The sequence below is a fragment of the Prinia subflava genome, chromosome 9 (assembly GCF_021018805.1).
Source record: "Prinia subflava isolate CZ2003 ecotype Zambia chromosome 9, Cam_Psub_1.2, whole genome shotgun sequence".
Lineage (NCBI taxonomy): Eukaryota > Metazoa > Chordata > Aves > Passeriformes > Cisticolidae > Prinia > Prinia subflava.
The window spans coordinates 19131424-19152412 of record NC_086255.1 but is presented as its reverse complement, the minus strand read 5'-3'; the positions used below and the strand labels follow the sequence as shown (position 1 = coordinate 19152412).

The window sequence follows — 20989 nt, the reverse complement described above, 5'->3', positions numbered from 1 at the left end:
GTAACAACAAATAGCAGTTGTAGCTAGCTCTAATAGATGGAGTACATTGCTCGAGAATGGAATGTAAGTAATAGGGCCTGTTATTCTTGTCTCCTTCTCTGGACAGGTTCTCCTCTCATTACGTATCTTACTTATGATGAAGCCAAATGTGCTGTCCAGAGTTAGCCATGAGGTTGCCTATGGCCTCCATGAACTCCTGAAGACCAACGCTGCCAACATTCACTCTGGGGATGACTGGTACACGCTCTTCACCCTCCTGGAGTGCATCGGCTCTGGGGTGAAGCCGCCTGCAGCCCTGCAGGTTACAGCAAGGGCAGATAACGACACAGGTAAGACAGGCCAGCTTTTGCTAGGAAATCTGATGCCTGCCTGCCAGATAAGCAGCTGCTTCCGCAAGCTTTTCAATTAGCAAAGGGGACTGCAAGAAAACAAAGCTGATATTAAACTACATTAGCAAGATTAAAGACCAGCACCTGCTGTTCACTCCTCATGGTCTGTTCCTGTCTCTATTCTGCCATCTCTTCCTACTCAGTGAGCAGCAATCCAGGTGCTAGTCCCTGGGGGGCAGTGGGAGGAAAACTGATATCAGTTCTGGCAGCTGTAGGAGGTCTTTGCCCTACCCAAGGAGCATTTTCTGCTGGTTGTGGTTTGGTGCCTTGGGCACCGTAATCTCTTATCTGGGCACGTAATGTAAACCCAGCTGCTGTTCCTGTTATACTTGCTTCTTTTGTGGGACTGATTCTTCTCTGTCCCCATTTTAAGGTTCTCATAGAATGAGTTGTTCTTTAAAATTGTATTTCCAGATCCATTTGTAGTCCCTGAACTATTCCCACAAGACCAGTGCACTATTTCTCACTTCTCTTGATTGTGTTAGAAAGGTGCTCTTTTCAGCAAATTGTTCAGTTTTGCTTTAGCCAGCTGTCAATATATTTGAGGCTGATGTCTTCAGACTTCTAAAGCAAAGAGCAATAAAGGACTTTTCCAGAAGGCTTTGTTTTTCTCTGCTTTTCTAGAACTTCTTTCATAGGTCCTGATGCTTTGTGCTAGACAGATGGGAGAAGCATGGTTTTCTAAAACACTTATGGACATGGCCCTCTGATTAATGCTGAGCTGTGTCCTCTTATTTCTCTCCTTTCTTTTTTCTTTTTTTTTTTACTGCTTCTGTCTTTGCTGATAGAGCAAACTGCTTGACTTGGCACCTTGCACATCAAAACGTTAGCTCTCCACCTCCTTCTGAAAATGTCTGGTGCACCCTGTTCACAGCAAGTCTGTCTGTCTGCTGAAGAGTTTCTAGATAGTGTTGAACAATGGAGAGAATGAGTTTTTACTTCTAAATAACATATCAGTAACTTAAATTTGTGCCTTGCAAGGGCTTGTCTCTTGGGACATGTGAAATTTAAGGTTATCCTAAATGTCAGGGCAGGTAGATCTGACAGGTGTAGAACATACTAATAACCACTTGAGGTTCCTGGTTGATGTTGATCTGACTAATCTGGATTGCTCCTCCCTTATCCACTGTTACTCTTGCAAGTTCTCGATTTGGCTTTGATCTAAACCCCATGCCTGTTGTCTTTCAGGTGCTCAGTCAGACAGTGAGGTGTCCTCCTCCTATCATCCAAGTGACATGAGCCTGGACCGCGGCTACACCTCGGACTCCGAGGTGTACACAGACCACGGCAAGCCAGGCAAGATGCATCGCTCAGTCACAGATGTGGACGTCGTGAACAGTGGCTGGCTAGTGGTGAGTAGCCAGTGGGCTTCTGGTGCCCAAAGGAGACTGCTCCTACCATGGTTGTGGTAGTGAGTGAGCAGAGGGTGTGGTAGTGAGAGAATGAATAAGACAGTAGAAAAGAGAGCTGAGGGGAGCTGATAATGTAAAAGCAGGATGGGGAGAGACAGGTGGAAAGGATAAATCTTTGAGGCAAGTGAGGAAGAAAGGGAAATGGACCATACAGAAACATGTTGGCTTCTGAAGAAAGGCCCTTTCAGTGTGTCTATGAGATGCTTCTTGTTATGCTATCCTCTCTTGCTTATCTGCTTGCTGTGGCCTGCAGGTGGGGAAAGATGACATCGACAACTCCAGATCCACTGCTGGGCTCAGCAGGCTGGGTCCATCACCTCTCGTCAACCAGTACAGCCTGACAGTGGGGCTGGATTTGGGTCCACATGACACAAAGTCTCTAATGAAATGTGTCGAGTCCCTGTCCTTCATCGTGCGGGATGCTGCCCATGTTACACCTGAGAACTTTGAGCTCTGTGTCAAAACAATCCGTATCTTCGTGGAGGCCAGCTTGAATGGGGGTAAGATGGCCCTTCACTTGTCAACCAGGATTCAGCTTGGGGTGGCCAGATGGCAAGCAGTGTGAAGTATACTGTCATGGAATGAGTCCCCAACCCAAAGAAAATGGTCTACCAGGAGAAAAGTGTCCTGTCTTCTGCTAGCAGCAGGGACCTTATTCTTATCCCCCTTGCAGGGATGGAGGGGAGGTCTGGCGTTGATGTGCAGACAGCAGTATCAGCTCTTGCGGAAAGTTGTTCCTGAGGGGCCCTGGGTCCCCTTCAGGCAGGTCGTGGTCATTTCAGAGGACAGGGCCCTTCACTGGGGATATCAAAAGGTGGCTGACCCGTGCGTTGAAAAGCAGAACATTTTGTAGTGGACTGTTGTATATGGAATGTTGTTGCCTTTTACATTCTAGGCTACAAGTCCCAGGAGAAGAGGGGGAAGAGCCACAGGTATGACAGTAAATCCAGTCGGTTAAAAAAAAAGCCAAAAGACAGCTCCACACGGCGATCCCGGGTCTTGAGCCAGCACCAGGCGCACACACACAGTGATGAGGACGAGGACGAGAGCATCCCTGCCAGCTACCACACTGTGTCTTTACAGGTTAGTCAGGACGTAAGTATAGCAAGGATTTCCTCCTCTCCTTTCCCATTCTTAGGGTCTGGCTAGGTAATCACTGGAATTCTTTGTGGGGCAAGGGAGGGCTGCATCCTGGATAAGTGGGCACTGGATGGCAGAGGGTGTCTGTGGGGGCAGTATGTGGTTCTGCAGTGAAAGAGGAAAGCTGCAGTTTGTACTGGCAAAAGCAGACTAGCAATGGAGAGAGAGGTCCTCTGAAAAGCAAGGAGGAGGTGGGAAGCTGTGAGTCACTGTAGTAGGTAAAATGGATTAAGGTCATTTGGAGACATGAGCTTCCTGTAGGATTAGCAGGGAGTCTGACAGGGCATCTGAGCTTGACGAAAGGGGAAAGCCCTGTTGGCTGAGGCACTGGAATTCAAGTACAGAGGACTAGGCTAAGGGAGTAATTTCTCCACAGCTGGTACTTCAAAGGTATGAAGGCACAGGCCTGCCGACTGCCAGGATGTTGGGTCTTAGTTCAGTAGTAAACTGGCTAGAGTTCTGTCATGTGCCCATACAGGCAAGGGAACTTTGCATGTGCTTCACATGCCTTTTTTGTTAAGAAAAAAAAGTTTGAGCTGTTCTGGAGAGCACAGCTGACTCACTGGGTTTATCCCTCTGCCTGGGATAAAGATGGGATTGGCATGGCTACTGAACTGACATAAATCTTGTTGAAGATACCTGGCACTTGACCACTTAAGGAGGGCACAGACAGCAGGGCCTGACACCATCTCTATAACTGTGCATGGCTGTGTATATACAGAAAGCAGGCTTGAGTAGCTTGAGCCTATTAGCCTCGTTTGGAGAACAGCAGAGATCAGAGCTGCTTCAAAATTTAAAGTCTTGTGTGTTTCTTACTGTGCCGTGTACTTGCAGCTCCTGGACCTCATGCATACCCTGCACACACGAGCAGCTGGCATCTACAGCTCCTGGGCAGAGGAGCAGCGACACCTGGAGACAGCGGCCAGGAAAATCACAGCGGACTCCCGAACACTGTGGTCCAACTGCTGGTGTCCTTTGCTACAGGGTAAAGCCATCCTGGTGATGAGATGAGCAGAGACACTTCCAAAGTAATGGCAGGAAATATCAGGAGCCAAGAACTAACTGCAAAAAGCAGGCATAGGTTGTTTTTAGGTCTGTTGTAATTGAAAAAGAACTTGTATCAGATTTGGAAAAACATCTTTAGGATGAGTTAGATCCAGAAACATGCTGGCAGCTGTTAGTAGACTGCCAGTCTGTGGTCTGGAACAAGTATAATCCCTTTTTTTTTCCACAAAGAGCTTTTGATCTTCACTAGACTTTTTACTCTAGACTGAGGAAGTAGGGATGTGACACTCTTCCTGTGGGCTTTGATCTGAATCCCTCTCTTGCAGGTATTGCCTGGCTGTGCTGTGATGCCCGACGCCAGATACGAATGCAAGCACTCACTTACTTGCAGCGAGCCCTCCTGGTACATGACCTGCAGGCCCTGGATGCCCTGGAATGGGAGTCCTGCTTCAACAAGGTAACTGCCTGGCTGGGATGGGCATGTGAGCGGGGCAGCATTGTCATGAAGAGCAGAGCTGTGTGCAGGAGTGTTGTCCTACTTCAGCACTGTCTTCTTGAGCAGTGTGTTCACTGCAACAGACAAGATGTTCTCTATTCTAGTCCTGTGAAAAGTTCCTCTCTCCTTTGGCTTCCAACAGGGCCTTTTGGAGTATGGAAGTGAATCCACTCATGTGCACATCCAATTGCTTCCATCATGTCCTCTGCCTGGAAGCCACCAGTCCCAAAAGCCAGTGTCTTTCTGTAAGACTGTCTGTGAAAATCTCCTCAGTCATTTTTCAGCTCTAAAATACCCATGTGTCTGATCCAACAGGTGCTGTTCCCTCTGCTAACCAAGCTACTCGAGAACATCAGCCCAGCTGATGTTGGTGGGATGGAAGAAACTAGGATGAGAGCCTCAACACTACTCTCCAAGGTGAGCACACCTCTGCTGCCTGAAAGCTTAGGGGAAACCATGTTCCTCAAGAAAACCGAACTGTTTGCTGTGTTTGCTTCTCAGCATCTCTGATCTGGACAGGTGTCAGGGTGCTAGTTTGACTGTCCTCAGTGCCGGGCTTGTCCACCAGCTTCTGCTGCTGGGACATGCCTTCTTTCCAGAACTGCCTCCATGATTCTAGCCTTCGGAAAAGTTGCCAGGAAGAGGTTTGTGACTTTATGATAGAGGAAAGTATTTCACTCAACATTAGTTGAAGACAGTCTGTTCTTGGGGTGAAATGATGTGTGTCACAAGCTGATAGTCGTGACCTGAGGCAGAGGTCTGGAAGGACTAGAAGACATAGTGATGCAGACTGCAGAGGCCTTCCACAAAGGAGACAAGATCCCCTCCTTCACACATGCAGCTCAGAAGAGTAGAGGCCTGTGGCATCCTCAGGCTAGTCCTGTGCATGTTCCCAGCCTGCCACAAGGAGGGGCAATCCAGATTTGTGAGACTGGCTTGTCAGTGAGCAGCAGCCCCTATACTACTTGTTGATGGTAGCTGTGTTTTTTCCCAGGTGTTCCTACAGCATCTGTCCCCACTGCTCTCACTGACCACCTTTGCTGCCCTGTGGCTCACAATCCTGGATTTTATGGACAAATACATGCATGCTGGCTCTAGTGACTTACTGGTAAGGTGCTGGATGCAGTCCTTTGGACAAGCATTCATTGCATTTTAACCTTCTAAATTTAAAAATGTTTTGATTTGGTCTGGGGTTTTGGGTTTTTTTAACTTTTTATTCCTTTCCAAACCATTTTGTTCCACGGTTTCTTGCCCTGGCCACATTTTCCAAGGCAGCCCATCAGCTGTTTTGAGCTTTGGTTCATTGCTATCTGTCCGTTCTGTGTCCTGTCTCTGATTATAGCTGGAGGCCATTCCAGAGTCTCTGAAGAATATGCTGCTCGTAATGGATACGGCTGGGATATTCCACAGTGCAGACTCACGGACAGGATACTCAGATCTCTGGGAGATCACCTGGGAGCGCATTGACTGTTTCTTACCTCGGCTGCGGGACGAGCTCTTCAAACAGACAGTCATCCAAGGTATCAGAGCAGGGAAACCTTAAGAACACAGGTTCTGCACCAGTGCTTGCACCTTGTCCAGTACCCAGCTGCCATAATGCCTTGATGCTGATGAAATGAGTTGTAGGAGGCTTGGGAACTTGGCACAAGGGCAAATTGAGGGAGGGCGAAAGGAGTGAGCGAACTGGTGTGTGGTCTCACTGTAGGTTTTGTCTTCCCAGATCCTGTCCCCAACATACCAATGGAGCAGCAGCATCAGAAAACAATAGTGTCTACCCTGCCCCCTTCTCCTGTGGGGGATGTGAGACCATCCACCCATGTGGCTCCTTTGGAGAAGCCTTGTGAACTGAGTGTCAGTGGTGAGTCCTGTTTTCTTTCTTCTGGAATCACTTTCCCAGCATGGTGGCATAGAAAAGATCTTGCTTTAGCATGATCTCCGGTGACCAGGTCTAGTGTTGTGAAATGTTGTGCTTCCATACGGATAAGTTGTTGCTGAGGCTTTGGGGTGGGCAGAATGCCTGTGATTGACCCCTGCTCTTCAGAGCCTTGCATGAAGGGGCAAATCTGAAAAGGTCTCTGAGCTGATTTTCAGCCCTGGTTAGTTTTGAGCTAATAGGTGACTTTGTCAGGACCTGTGTAAGGATCTATTTTGTCTCTTCCTTCTTTCAGATTCTGAGAGAGTCACTGCACCTGCCTCACCCACCATCAGCACCTCTGCCTCTCCTTCCTTCCCAGCATCAGCTTCAACAAAGTCAAGCCCCGTTACAGACATACCTCCTACGACAGCACAGCCGCCGCTCATCCTGCAGCCTCTTGCCTCTCCCCTGCAGGTTGGGGTGCCACCTATGACTCTTCCAATCATTCTTAACCCAGCCCTAATTGAAGCCACCTCTCCTGTTCCCCTCTTAGCTACTCCACGGCCCACTGACCCGATGACAAGCTCTGAAGTCAATTAGTTGGAGGGTGCTGGAGAACTGTCTGCTGAGGAGGCTCTCTGGGTGGAGGATGCTGGCCAAATGTTCTCTGGTAGTGGGCATGTTTGTTTTAAAAGATGATGCTACTCTGAGCAGAGAGGCTGTTGCCACGCTCCTCTGGAGCACATTCTGTCCTGCTCCCTTCTTGTGGCATCACCTAGAAATCTACCCAAAAATCCCTGTCTCCATGGAGGAGTGCCCAGTTCCACTGAGCAGTCTCCTTCCTGCCTTTGCAATCTCAGGGGCCAGACAATGCCTGTGCCCAGCAGCCTGGGACCAAGCTGCCACCAGTTCATCTGGTAAAGAGGGAAAACTTGTTGGTGTAACACCAGAGAGGGGCTGCAGTACAGGACTGCCTCTCAAGATCACTCAGTCCAGTCCCTGGGCAATTCCTCAGCCATTCCCTAGCTTTCATGCTGACTCTTCTGGTTGCACTGCTTTGTTTGGGATCTGGGCATGCCTGGGTTCAGCAGGTAGAGAATTCTATTAGAAATGTGGATTGCTTGCAGCACAGCTCCCAGATTGCCACATAGGGCTGCTTGCCTGCTGGCACATGCTTTCCTTCCTGCAACACGAATGACGGCAATTCCCAAGCCAGATACAGATTAAGCAGCAAGCAAGTCTGATAGGGGCTTTCATCCCTGCTCCTGTAAATGTAATCAGCCTTTCTGTTTGGAGAAGGCAAATCCAGAAGGCTCTGCATAGCTGAGCAGATGAGAAGGAAATGCTGAGAGCAGAACACCACAGCCATGTCTCACACAGCACTTGTAGGGCCACTCTGTGTTGTGTTGTTTGCCACTCGCTACGCATTGGTCTCTTGGTGAGCAGCCCCTTCCTTAGGAGAACATCCTCTTCAGCTGCAGATGTGGGATCTGTGGCACCTGCTGACAGATACCCAGCAGGTCTGCAGTGGTTTCTCTTGGAAGCTCTGAAGAGATCGCACCTTTCTGCATCTTCTTGTTGGGATCCCATCTCTTTCTACCCCCAGAAGGCCCCTGCAGCTGAGGCCCTGGCAGTGATTCTTGTGCTTCCATCTTGCCGCAAGGAGATCCCGCTCTTCCTGCTGCCCCTGTCCAGAGCAGAGCTGGCTGCCTGGCAAGCGCTGCATTGCTGATCCTCCTCCTCCCTCGACTAGTTGGCTAAATTCACAATAATTTCAATCTTGGAAATCCCCCTGGTGACTGGGAGGGGCATGGGTGGGACTCCAAGCCAGTGTATCCTGTATGGAGAGGAACCTGCAGTTGGTGTGGGAATACAACCAGTGTACATACAGAGTAAATGGCTACAAATCCAATGGACTTTTTACAGTGTAATAAATACATCCTGTAAATGAATGTTCCAGTGTTGCACTCCTTTTCTGTCATGGAACTTTGGCTCAGAGCTTTGGGAAAAGGGGAGTTTGCTTGTCAAGACATTGTGCCTTGGCTTCATATACCAATATCCTTCAACGGAGTGCTCTGTCTGGAGGGAGCACAGGGGGACTTGTCAGCTCAGGGAGGGGGCTGCAATGGTGGTTAGCCGTCAAGGAATGGTTCCCATCATGGACAAAGCAGAGCTGTAATAGCAAGATTGGCTCTTTCAGAAGGCAATAGTTTATGTGGGCTGTAAAATTTCTGGTGTTACATTGGTGTATGCTCATGCACTACCAGGACTGAGGGCAGAGATGAGGGCTGAGGAGCAGGTGCTCTGCTAATCTCACCATGGTGGCAGAACATAGACCTTGGTGACAACTCAGCTGACACTGGTGATTATCTGATGAAGAAAAAATCCTTGTTTCTATGGACAGGACTTAGAGTTGGAGAGTGCATGAGAGATGCTGGCCTCTTCCAGGGCTAGTTCTTGCCTGGATTTGAACAACTACACTTCCCTCCTGGTATTTTCTACTTTGTTTCATGTCAAGATCCGCACAGTGCTGTCTATAGTGTCCTCAGAGCTGTGTGAGGCACCAGTGCGTTCCCTATTCCAAGAGACTCCTACAGACGTGGTAAGGGGGCTAAAAGCGTGGGAGTTTGCTCGAATTGCATGAGAAAAGGTCTAAATATTGCATAATGGAAAAATAATGTGCATACTAGGAAAGTCTGGTTAATAAATCCTGGTTCCCTAACTCCATTTGTACCATTCCTGGAATATTTTCGCTGCTGCAGCTGTCTCTTCCTCACCCTCCACTGCCTGTAGATTGTGTCTTTCCAGCCCTTAGATGTTTTCATTACTGTATTTGAGTCCTTGTGCTGCTCATGGTGCTTCTGTATCCACCCCCCCTCTCTGTCTTGTCTTTCTGAGTCTTCAGTTCTATTTACAGCTCTGTTTTTCTGCTTGTTAAAAGCTTTAGATTATTAACTCTTAGTAAACCATTGCTCAATTGTCAAGTGCCTCAATGTCAGGACTGTTGCCCTCTGATCCCCAGGTGGTCCTCTGACTTTCTGGGGTGGTGTCAGCTAATATCAAAGCCCCGTTTTGCCAGCTGCTTTCAGATAGCTGTTGTGGGCACATGCTATGTTTTAACCTGTGTTGGCAAACACAGCTTTTACTGAGAGCATTACATCTTAACTCAGACAATTACGGTGCAAAGCAAAAGCCACCCAAGGGAACTGCAGGAAGTGGGATTAGAATGGAAGGAATGTTGAATGGAAAGACAGAATTGCACTTTAAACAGTTCTCACTAGACTGTAAATAGGAATGGACTGGAAAACCAGAAAAAGATTTTTTGAATCTTTGGATTTTGCAAAAGTAAGGTTTAATGTTACAGAGGAAGAAAAAAAAATCAGGTAAGTATTGAACTGAAAAGAGATCAGAATCAAGGGACAGGTAGCATGTGTTACCTGATATGTTTATCAGTCTCTTGAACTCTGTGAGTTAAATTACATAAAAGCTGGTTATACTACTAATGGCTGCTGGTGAGGAGTGGTGTTTACAACAGTACCCCTTAGATTTGTCCTAGCATATATTTTTCTAGTCTTGGACTTTCTCATTTTTACTCAGGGTCTGACTAAGTATTTTCCAGAGGAGGCTGAACAGAGATCATTTTGTTTTCGGTTTACCTGCATCTTCTGTTTCCATTTACATCAAGGACTTCTAGTGCTAAAACAGAATAGAAATATGTACTGGGGTTTAGCATGTACCTGTAGAACACTTTACTGTGGAGCTGGCATTTTCCTCATTGGTATGAAGCTTACTAGTGTGAGTAGTCCTATGGAATGATAAGCCCTGGCTGTAAGCCATAGATTTGGCACTGAAACTTGTGAAACAGAAGCACTGCTGCTTTTAGTTTCAATTTAAAAATTGGACCTGAGCATACTCAAAAGGTCTTAAGAAAGATTTTCAGGAAGTATCAACAGTGATCTGGATTTTTAGAAGATACTCTCAGTCCTATAGCTGCCAGCTGTTGAACTCCTCTGGAAAAATTTATACCTGTTGCAGAGGCTGATGCGTGCTGAAGTTACTGCGCCCGGCATTTTCAGCCCAGCTGCACCAAAGGCAGCCCGGCAGAGCTTGTGCTTCTCACCCGTGGCCCTGGGGCGGGCCAGGCCCTGCCCGGGCTGCTGCAGCCCGGGCGCTGCTCCCACAGCCCGTGGGGTGAGGAGGCTGCCAGGAGAGCCAGGGCCAGGCCTGCTGCCTGCCGGCAGACAGCAATGCCAGGGGCAGCTCTGGGAGCACGACTGCTCATGAGCAAAGCCCTGGAGTGCAGCTCTTGCCCCGAACGGATGGGCTGAACAGCAAGGAGAGACCCTGGGCCTGTGAGGACGCTGCTTGGGGCGCGATTCAACGCAGAGGATGATGAGATCCCCCAAGACTACAGGTCCCAGTGTGCAGTATGCTCCTGCGGTTGTGTAACCAGCGCCCTGGCCCGCGGGAGGTGGTGGGCAGCCAGGGCTTCTCTCCCACGCAGGCCAGGGCCAGAGCTGCACCCGGCAGCTCCTCTCTGCAGAAGGCAGAGGGAAAGTACAGGCTTTATGAGCACCAGATGCTCCGTGCTCAAGGGCTGTGCACAGCCCTTGGCGACACAGGATGTGTTGGGACTTGAAAACACATTCCCCACAAGGAGCCGGGGGCAAGAGGGCAAGTTATTGCTGAGTTCCCAATAGGGAAATGGGACGGCCCTGGCCTTACCACATCCCTGCTTCTCTGCCAGGGGAAATTGTGCTTCCTTTCCTCACATTTCTGTGTAAGAAAAATGGAAATTTCTCTGGGCAGCAAGGTTGGTGGTTGGCTGCTGAACTTAATCCCTAGTTGTAGAAAGCGTCTGGGAACAGAGAACAAGGTAACTGGGTCAGGAGTTGTGCGCAGGCAGGGGCTGGCAGCGTGGCTGCAGCCATTTAGTGAGAGCACAAGGTCAGTCACTGCTGGGGTGCAAACAGAGCCCTGTCCGCAGGAGGGAACGCTGAGCCCCATGGAAGAGGAGTGAACTGAACAAGGCCTTCTCTGCCTGGCCCCTCCCTGTCGCAGTACCTCCTGCCTCGTCTATGACAGTGCCCTTTGGGCCAGCTTGCAGGAGCCCACAGTTTTGCGGATGTGGGCCTAGAGCTGGTGTTCGGGCAGAGACAGCATCACCTGGAGCTGAGGGGAGTGAGGCCCCAGCCCGCAGCCGGCTGGCGATGCCCGAGCCAGCCTCTGCAAAAGCTGTTCGTGTCCCCAGCTCCCGGGAGGGGTGTTGGCTGCTGGCCGTGCCTGCCCTCCCCGGCGCCCTGCGGGAGCCTGTCCCTCGCCGCGGCTCAGCCGGGCGCGCTGCGGGGCCGCCGGCCCCGCGGAGCCCGGCGTTCCCGGCTCCGTGCCCTCCTGCTCCGGGCTGCCCTCCCCAGCACTCCCACTCTCCCGGGCCGCCGCGGCCGCCACGTGGCGCCGGGGGCCGCGCCGGCCCGTCCCGCTCCCCGCTGCCGCCGGACGGGGCGGGCCCGGCCCCGCCGCCGAGCGGGACCCGCGCTGCCCCGGGGCGGGGCCGGCCTGCGCTGTCCCGGCGCCTCTCCGCACGGCCGGACCCGCTCCGCCCGCCAGCCCGGCCCCGGCCCCGTCGCCCATGGGGAGAGCGGCCCGGCGGCGGCCCGGTAGCAGGAGGCAGCGGGGAGGTTTCCCCGGCGGCCCCGCTCGCCCATAGCCCGGCGGGGCATGCCCGGCCCCAGGATGCCGGCCTGGGGGATCCTGCCCGTCACGCTGCCTGCCTTCACCATCACCGGCATGTGGATCGTGTGAGTGCCGCGGGGTCGCCGCCAGCCCCCCACCCACGGGCGTTTGGGCCGGGGCCCGGGGCGGATGCTGCGGGATAACTGAGGGCCGGCGGTTGGAGGATGCTTTAGGGTGGGATGCTGCGAGGTAGGATGCAGCGGGCAGAAGGTTGCGGGGAGCCGCTGTTCCCGGTCATGTTGGGGCACTTCTGGACACTCAGGGGCTCCCGCACCTCCCTGAACCCCCAAGCCGCCTTTCGTGGTCCCCGCATCCTCTGCAGCAGCGCTGGCATGTGCCTCCCTGTCCCTACATCCCTGACACCCTGCGGATTCGCGTGCCCCTGTCCCGGCGTGAGCGCGGCTGGCGCTCAGGTGGCACCTGAGGCATCGGGAGCCGCGCTGCCAGCCCAGGACACAGCCGCGCCAGGGCTGTGTCCGCACGTGGGCACCCATCCCGTGCGGTGGATGGATGGAAGGGCCTTGTGCTAGGAGTAGAGGCTGTGTCACTTGGGTGAACTGTACTAGTCCACCCCAGCAGTCCCTTTCTCAGGCCTTAACACTGGTGAGCAGTGGATGAAGGACTTTTCTCAAAGGCACCAAGAGGTTCAATATAGGTGATGGGACTTCCTGGGGTGTGGGATGGAGTGAATGTACCCCATATGGATGCAGGTTCCTCCAAGAGCTTCCCCCTGAGGTATCACCTGTCTTTCACAATCAATCCCATTGTGGAACCTGGTGCTAGGAACTTACGCTCCAAGTTTTTTCCTTTGACACCTTGGAATGCAAGGGCTGTCACCCGTGAGTGACCCTGGGGGACAGATGCTCCTCCAGACCAAAACAACACAGGTGGGAGTTGCTGCTTATGGTCCCCACAGCCTGAGCTACCCTGGGAGTGGCCCTTTGGAGACCTGTGCTGGGAGATGGCTCGGTAAGGGGTCTGCCCCTTGGTGGCTGGGAGTGCTGATCCTTGGTTTCCCCCACCTGTCCTGCTCTTTGCCTCTGTTCTGGGATCATCCTTTTTGCAGCCCAGCTGTTAGATGGCCAGCTCAGGAAGCAGAGGAGTTTTCGTACTGGTGCTGGGGCCTATTTTTAACCTGAGCTCTTCACAGCTGCCAGTGATTTGAACAGCAGGGTGCTGCCCGCTGCTGTGGCTGCCGGGCAGGAGGGCTCCTCGATGGCTGGGGTGGGGGCCATGAGGCTGAGACCCCCTGGAGTGGAGCAGGATGCTTGTCATGAGCCCCTTGTTGCACTGACTGAGACACAAGGGTGACTCCTCAGTGAAATGCTTGATGGGGCTGATCTGCCCATAGTGCCCTCCCAACGCTCTGGCTGCTTTTCCAGACTTCTTTTAGCTCCATTGCTGGCCAGCCAGGGGCTGGGGGAAGCACGGCAGGGGCATGCCAGGGATGCTCTGTGACAGAGCAGTCCCCCAGAGCCCGTGGAGCACAGCAGCAGCTGCACTGAACTGGAGCAGGAGGTGGCTCTCAGCAGGGATGGGGGTACAAGGCAGGGGAACCTGGTCTCAGCAGTGGGAGTTCCACGGAGCATGTGCTCATGCACTTGTTTTTCTTTTTCCTGCTTGGTAAAGCTGGGAGGTGCCACAGGATGAGTGCTGGTCCCTGGCAGGCAGTAAAGGCTTGTACCCTGTGCTCTGGCAGCTAATTCCTGGGGCTTCTCTGGGTGATGGCAGGGAATGGGGATGCAGGGAGGCGGGTGGCTATGGTAACCCTGTTGTTGTCTCGCCTCCAGATATGCCATGGCACTGTCCAACAACCACATCTGCCCTGTCCACAACTGGTAAGGCCTGGGGGAAGCAGGGGCTTTTTGGCACATCCTGGCTTGATTAAACACCTCATAATGCCAAGTCTGTCCATACCTGTCTCACTTGAAGTATGCCAAGCTGTGCCAGACCACTGGGTAGCTGAGGCACTCCCTGCACTATGACTGTGATGAAAGGGGGTTGGGGACGATGGCAGAGGTGGGAGCATTAAAGGGGCACAGAGCCACCTTCTCCCCCAGCAGACATGGTGGTGACAGGGAGCAAATGCCACAGAGTACGTGCCTCCTGCCTGGCTGAGTGCCTTTTGGGAGCAGAACAGCTTGGGGACGAGCTGCTGTCAGGGCTGGGCTGCCCTCCCTCCCCTGCCCGGGCTCGCCTGTGGTAAGGGCTGCTCTGGTGAACAGTCCAGCCTTGCTCCAAACCAGGCAGGGAGAAGGAGGCCATTGAAAAAACACAGCATGGAGAAAGTATGAAAATAAGTGGTCAGGAATTACAGAGCACTATGTGTCTCCATGGAAAAGGTTGTGACTTGCTTGCTTGAGGCTAAATCTGGCAGTGCCAGGGGGATGGGAAGGTCCTGCAGCACTGGACACCCCTTGGGCAGAGCTGCCTGCAACACCCCCAGATGGGGGATGAGGCGTGGAAGAGACAAGGGCTGGGAAAAGAAACACTGTTTGGTCTCTTGGCAACTCCTTCTGCAGGGTTTTTGGCTTGTAGCGTCGCATTAAAAATCTGCCCAGAGAGATCCATGTTAGTTTAATTCTTGCTGGAGTGTTTGAAGAAGTGAAAAAAAAAACCTGCTGCCATTTCCTGCCTGATGGCTGATTCTGCCCTGGGAAGAATACGTGTGTCGGGTTGTCTGTGCTGCACAGCCAGCCCTTAATGACAAATAATGCTTCCTGGCCTTAGGCCGCTTGCTTTAAACAAAATAATAATAAAAACACCCCTCCCAAACCAAACACGACCCCAAGAGCAGCCTTTGAGGAGGCCGTGGGGCTCCACCACTCGACTCGCCTGGGTTTAGTGGTTGGAAAACAAAGCTACCAGTAAACTGAGGAGACTGAAAAAACATCAGGGCCCAGCCCTTTCCAAAACAGCTTTTTTAACCATGTGCTTGCTGCATAGCCAGAGGTGGTAGATGGGTGCCCTGGGTGAGGGACAGGGCAGTACTGTCCCCCTGCAGCTCCCCCCACAATGTTGTCCCCCCTCAGTCTCCCCTCAATGTGGGACTTGCGGTGTCTGAAGAGGCCCTTTGGGGTAGAGAACCTGGCACTCACTGCTCGTAGTGTGAGCAGGGGGTCTCACTAGGCCATGCCAGGCAGAGGTGCTGTGTGCCTGGGGGACGCTGCAGCAAAGAGGCACCCAAAATCCCACTTCCAGTGTGTGGCAGCTCCTGGGAGAGCTGTGAGGGTGCATGAGCCCCCGTGGTGGAGGCTTGGTTAGGGTTGCAGGCAGCAGCTGTGGAAGGGCTGTAAGAGCTCAGGGTGCCTGGACTCAGGGGCTGTGGGTGCAGGAGGTGCTCCCAGGGCACTGCAGTGGGTGCAGGCAGCAGAGCCCTGCCCAGCCCAGCAGTGCTAGGACCACCCCGGGTGCACTGCTGGTGTGCCTGGCCCCAGGGCAGCCCAGGGGCGGGCTCTGGTCATGTCCCTCAGGCAGTGCCTCCCTCCCAGGTTCGGTGGCACTGCCCTGGGGGTGCCTGTGGGGGCCATTTCCCACACAGCTCAGCATTCCAGCCCATCCCCTGCAAACCTGGAGCAGTCAGTGGCTGCGTGCCCGGCTTCACTGGTGCTTCCCTCCTGGGAATATGTGAGGGGGCTAGCAGGCTCCTGCTGCTGTCTGGGTGTGGGGCTGCCAGAACCCCCTGAGCCCACACCCTGGCCCATGCAGCCTCTGCCCTGCCGTGGCCTCTCCCTCACAGGCTGGGGCTCTGGGTGAGCAGCAGAGCCAGCAGGAGGGAACAGGCTGTGGGAGCACAGGCATGATGCTGCCTGTTGGGCAGTGGGCAGCTCCCTGGACAGTGTGGGCACATATCTGTGCAGAGTAGCTCGGCTGGCCTTGCAGGGCCTGTGGGCAGGAGACAGGAGGGTCCTGCCAAGCATCTCGGCTCTCCTGACCTGTCCTTTTGCTGCCGGCAGGAGTTACAACCAGTCGTGTGACATGGATGGCCCCAGCTCCTGCTGCACGCTGGATCACATCCCCCTCGTCAGGTGAGCAGCCTCAGGGTGGGAGCACGGGCAGAGCTGCTCTGAGACCCCTCCAGGGCACCCCAGGAGGGTGTGCTGAGGAGAGAGCCAAGCACACACCTCAGTTTCCCTGTCTGAGGGCTCCGTGGGCCTTGTTTGTCCCCACAGCAAGTGTGGCACCCTGCCTCCTGAGAGCTGCTTCTTCAGCCTCATCTGCAGCCTGGGCTCCTTCATGGGTAAGTGCCTGCTGCTGGGGAAGCAGGGCTGGGAGAGGCTGCCCTGCACCCTGCCTGGCAGTGACGGGGCTGTTTCCCTCCCGCAGTCATCCTGGTGGGGCTGCTGCGCTACGCCCACCTCCTGGAGCGCCTGGGGCCGTCCCTCCTCAACACCCTGGGGCTGGCTGCTGGCTGGGTTTGCGCTGCTGGCCTCACCATGGTAGGCAACTTTCAGGTAAGGCATCTCCTCAGGAGTCCCTGGGGTAAGGGAGGAGGAGAGGGCCTTGGCTGAAGCTGTGCTCAGCAGGGCAGGGTTTGGGGTGGTTGTTTCGGTCCAGCGTGCCATCCATACAGTCCTTCCCTTGCCCTGAGTCAGTGCTGTGCTTCCCAGGGTGCTGGGAGTTGTCTTTGTGTATTCATAGTTCAAGTCCAGATTAAGCTGCTGGGTTTGGTTTAACCCTTACCTGAGCCGAGCCCCTCTGCACTGTGTGTCCTCTCCACGGGCACGTGCAGGGGCAGGGACATGCTGTTCGGGCTGCTCCTGATCCTGCCCAGGGGGTGGCACCAGGAAACTGTCGGGGCATAGCCCGTGCTCCCAGGGACCGCAGAGGGCCCAGCAATGCTCAGCCCCTCCTGCACTGCCAGGCCCCAGCCTCCCGCAGCCCTGCAGCAGCCCCGGGAGGAGCTTTGCAGGCCCCGATCCCCCTGTGCCCAGCCGTGGTGAGCGGCGCTGGGCCGTGACCCTCAGGAGGGGTGCAGGCAGTCCCTGGCGTTGCTCAGGGCAGAGGGCAGCCCCTGGGCACAGCAGGGCTGCTGGCCCACGGATAAAAGAAGCAGAGCTCTTTGAGATCCCAGCAGTAGATGCTGGATCCAAGCTGCTCTTCAGCCAGGAGTCAGGCACAGGGTGAGCTGCCTGGACCTGCTCCCAGCACTGTCTGCACCCCTTCCTGGGCAGGAGTCCAACTCCTGGGGCAGAGCCATGCTGTGACAGGCAGTGTCCCAGGGTGTTGGCACTGATGGTCTCTTCCCCACAGGTGGATCACGCCAAGGTGCTACACTACATTGGGGCGGGGGTGGCCTTTCCCACCAGCATGCTGTTCCTGCTCCTGCAGTCCATCCTCACCTACCGCATGGCCAAAACCCGAGGGCAGTACTGGACCGGCCACTTACGTAGCATCCTCACCATTGTGGCCTTCTTCACCCTCGTCTTCAGTATCCTGCAGGGTGTGGGAAGATTGGGAATAGGCTTGGTGAAAGGTGGTGCTCACAGTGGGGTATGTGCCCTGCACTCTCTATCCTTTGCTCTAGCAGTGAGGCACGGTGCCAGGAGAGGAGCTGGGCAGGGCACTGAGGGTGGACAGCGCCCTGCAGGTGTAGGCTGGAGGAGCAGCAGTACCAGGGCTGGGCAGGGGCTGAGGAGGGGCAGGGATGCTGGTGGGTGTCTCTTGGGGTGCTGGGATGCCCCAAACCAGCCCTGCTGTGGCTGCTCCAGCCCAGCCACCACTGCAGGCTCCAGTCACACACCACCCAGGTCTGGTTAATTGTTGGGGTTTTTTAATGGGACAAAGGTATTTTGCGCCCGTGGCAATGCAAAGTCCATCTGGATTACCTCACTGACCGAAGCTGAGTACAAAAGCACGGTGTGCAGGTGCCAGGTGAGTGCATGGCAGCACCTCTGCAGCAAGAACTTCCAGGCACTCGACAGCCAACCTGCCCATGGGACAAGAAAGGGCTTGGTGAGCAGGTACTGGGGTCTGCAAACACTTTGCCAGGGAGGGAGGGCATGGCATCAGGTGGGCTGGAGCTCAAAGAATGGTCCCAAGTGTGTGGCTGGGAAGTGAGGAGCTTATTTGGGACTGAGGTTAGGGATAAATTGGGAAACAAGGGAGTGGTTATTGGGCAGGAAGGGGAAAAAGCATGCAGTGTCCATGGGTCCCAAAGGGGCTGCTAGGGTCTGGCTGAGGCGAGCAGCACAAGAGGAGCCTGGGGGTGCTGGAGAGCCTGGCACATATCAGCAGGGTCCTGCTCTGTCACCACAGCAGGCAGGCAGGCTGGGAAGCAGGCAGGGAGCTGGGAAAGGCAGGACTGCTGCAGGGCCATGCCAGCTGGGAGGGACAGGAAGGGCATGTAAGGACAAGGAAGATGGGACTGGTGTCCATCTGCTGTGGCCATCGTGCTCTGTAAGCTCTGGGGACTGACAGTGGGCAAACAGTGAGCTGTGGTGAGGGCAGTGTGGGGAAAGGGCTGGGATCTTTCCTGATGGGATGGGGGGAATGAGCAGAGGGCTCTGCACTGTATAGATCAGGTCTCTGCTTTTGCAGCTCTCCCAGATCTTGGTCTCACCTGCAGAAGGCATGGTACTGCTGGAGGCTTCTCCTGGAGGGATGTACATGCCTCCTCCCCTCACTCGTAGTGGCTCTTGCAATAGGTTTCCCTGGAGATTTGTGGTGAGGATGAGAGAAGGATAAAGTTATTCCAGTTAGTGGTAGGATCTGTAGAAGTGGGAGCAGGCCCTCTCTCTGGGGTGGGCCAGCCTGCAGCACAGGACAGGAGGTGCTGCAGGACTGGGATGCAACAGTCCTAAACCTGTTTCAAAGGTTTTTATCATCTTTGACCTGTCAAAGGGGAGGATGGGGACCACCAGCCTGGCTTGAGGAGGAGGCAGGGAGTGCTGAAGTTGAGGCATCTGGCACCTGGCTTGCACTGAGACCTGCAGCTTGAGCTCTTCCTGCCCTGGCCTCTTCAGATAATCCCAGCCTGGCATCAGTGCCATGAATTACCAAGGCTGGTTTGGGCATGTGTGCCACTGCTTCACTCATGCCAGGGCCCTCCTAGTGCTGGGAGAAGCATGTGGGGGTTTGTCAGTGTTAGGAGTGCTGATGTGTTTCCTGCAGAGGATGGGTACTCAGGTCCACCCCAGCATGTGGTAACAGTGGGACATGGTCCTCCATGGGGTGGTTGGGGTTCAGCTGTTCTTTCCTTGACTGGGATACCCTCAGGTGGCGTGTTCTTCATCCAGGAGAGCTTCGTGCTGCAGCACGTGGCTGCCTTGTGTGAGTGGATGTTCATCATTGATGTCCTAGTTTTCTACGGCACGTTCACCTTTGAGTTTGGGGCCATCTCCACAGACACCTTCCTGGTCCTGCTGAAAGCCAGCCGGGCCCCCAAAAGTTACAAAGGCGAGAGCAGCCTGTCCAGTACAGCCCATATCCACAGCCATGTGGAGGGCCTGGCTATGGCCTGACCCCCACAGGAGGCAGCCCACAGTGGAGACCCCAAACTGGGCTCTGGCTGTGACTCCCACCTTGAATATGTCTGAAAACCCCGCTGCCGTGTGTGTGTGTGTGTGTCTGTTTGTGTGTTTGTGTGTTTGTGTGTTTGTTTGTTTGCGTGTGCACCTGGGCCTGCTGTGTCCTCTACTCTCAGCAGGAGCTGTGTCCAGCGCTCCTCTGGCAGCTGCTGCCCCTGCAAGAGCTGTCCCCTCCCTGCCCACAGGGTTTGGGGTCACTGCTGGGCTGTGGGGATGCCAATCTGGTGCTATCAGCAGAGCCAGGATCTGCCAGTGAGCCTCTGAGGTAGCCTGGTCTGAGTTAGGCTGCTGAGGGCAACCACACAGAGGTTTCCTCCTGTAAGGGATGTGGAGGAACAGGGGCCTCACCCTCCCTTCACCACACAAGCCTGGTGTGCTGGAAGGGGGTGAGATCTGTTCTTCGCTCCTCCACAGGGGTAAGGTTCAGCTGAGCAAGCCTTCCAGCTGGCTACTGTGCCTGTCAGAGGAGCCAAAAAACGGAGTGCCTTTTCCCTTCCTTGGGAAGTGACAGCACTGCCAGTCTGTCTGCAGCCCCGGTGAGGATGGCAGCAGGGGTCTCTCCCTGCCTGCCTTCTCAGGTGGGGATGGTGTCTCACTCTGCTGCAGGATGACACCAGCAGCCCCAGCTGGACTGTGCTGACCCCCCCCACACCAGGGCTCTCACTGCTCAGGGCCTTCTATGCCATCAGTCAGCAACTTTCCCCACATTTTTTCAGCTTTGAGAACTGCTGAGGCAGGTTTCACCTCCCTGGTGTCAGCATTCCCCTGCTTCCAGCTAGTTTGGGAAATGAGTCTCCAAATTTACCGTCATGCAGGGGATGTCCCGCAGGCACCGTGCCTGCAGAGCAGTGGACTTCCACTCTGTGCCACTGCCCGCCGAAGCTGTCCCAGAGACTGCAGCCATGGAAAGGACAGGCACTTCTGTAGGAACAGGGGAAGCGTGTGCCCCGTTCTTCTGGGACTCCCAAATCCGTCCTGTGGTGCCTTGGGCAGTGCTCCCTGGTGGAGCCCATCCCGCTCATCCTTGGGCTGAGGTGCAGCCCGGGGTGTCCTGGGCAGGGGTTGGGGTATGGAGAGGTGTGAGTGCTGTGTGTATGTGTGTGTGTGTACGTATGGATCTACAAATATATATATATATACACATACATATATATATATATAAAATCCCCTTGTCCCTGGAGAGGGGCATTTGCTGCTGCTGCTGTGCGCATTGATCAAGTTGGGCTTTCCTGTTTGCCCACCTTTTCCAAACCGGCCTGTAAATCTACCAGTATGTGTAGTTCAAAGAGGAGCCTTTCTGACTTTTGTATCTAATATATTTTTTAAAAAGTATATATAAAGACAACAGTGAATTTACAATAATAAAAGTGAAAATCAGCCGTGGGTGAGGCAGATGCTCTTTCCCCGCTGGAGTAGCAGCTGGCTTTGGG

General features: G+C 54.0%; 2 protein-coding genes across 3 annotated transcripts in view; both read left to right on the top strand.

Annotated features, from left to right (window-relative positions):
• Nucleotides 1-8249, top strand: part of GBF1 (golgi brefeldin A resistant guanine nucleotide exchange factor 1) — a 101173-nt gene extending 92924 nt beyond the window's left edge. Inside the window, exons 30-40 of one of the 2 annotated variants that reach the window (XM_063405752.1) lie at nt 107-329; nt 1578-1741; nt 2055-2301; nt 2697-2896; nt 3776-3926; nt 4273-4403; nt 4758-4859; nt 5437-5550; nt 5785-5962; nt 6163-6300; nt 6611-8249. In XM_063405752.1, the coding sequence (XP_063261822.1) occupies nt 107-329; nt 1578-1741; nt 2055-2301; nt 2697-2896; nt 3776-3926; nt 4273-4403; nt 4758-4859; nt 5437-5550; nt 5785-5962; nt 6163-6300; nt 6611-6897 (1935 nt within the window). In that variant the 3' untranslated portion in view covers nt 6898-8249. The remainder of the gene's footprint in view (nt 1-106; nt 330-1577; nt 1742-2054; nt 2302-2696; nt 2897-3775; nt 3927-4272; nt 4404-4757; nt 4860-5436; nt 5551-5784; nt 5963-6162; nt 6301-6610) is intronic. The other variant, XM_063405753.1, reaches the window with a different exon arrangement.
• Nucleotides 8250-11858: 3609 nt separating this feature from the next.
• TMEM150A (transmembrane protein 150A) lies at nt 11859-20936 on the top strand. Its single transcript, XM_063405778.1, has 7 exons — nt 11859-12095; nt 13821-13868; nt 15987-16058; nt 16203-16270; nt 16357-16484; nt 17284-17461; nt 19249-20936. The coding sequence occupies exons 1-7, from the start codon at nt 12016-12018 to the stop codon at nt 19491-19493; spliced, it is 819 nt and encodes a 272-aa protein (XP_063261848.1). The 5' UTR covers nt 11859-12015; the 3' UTR covers nt 19494-20936.
• Nucleotides 20937-20989: the final 53 nt, after the last annotated feature.

What these genes read in the sequence shown, in the direction of transcription:
- TMEM150A (XM_063405778.1), top strand. Translation starts at nt 12,016, where the DNA reads ATGCCCGGCCCCAGGATGCCGGCCTGGGGGATCCTGCCCGTCACGCTG. An exon ending in ATCACCGGCATGTGGATCGT is followed by an intron (nt 12,096 to 13,820) that starts GTGAGTGCCGCG and finishes TCTCGCCTCCAG; the next exon opens with ATATGCCATGGCACTGTCCA. An exon ending in CCATGGTAGGCAACTTTCAG is followed by an intron (nt 16,485 to 17,283) that starts GTAAGGCATCTC and finishes TCTTCCCCACAG; the next exon opens with GTGGATCACGCCAAGGTGCT.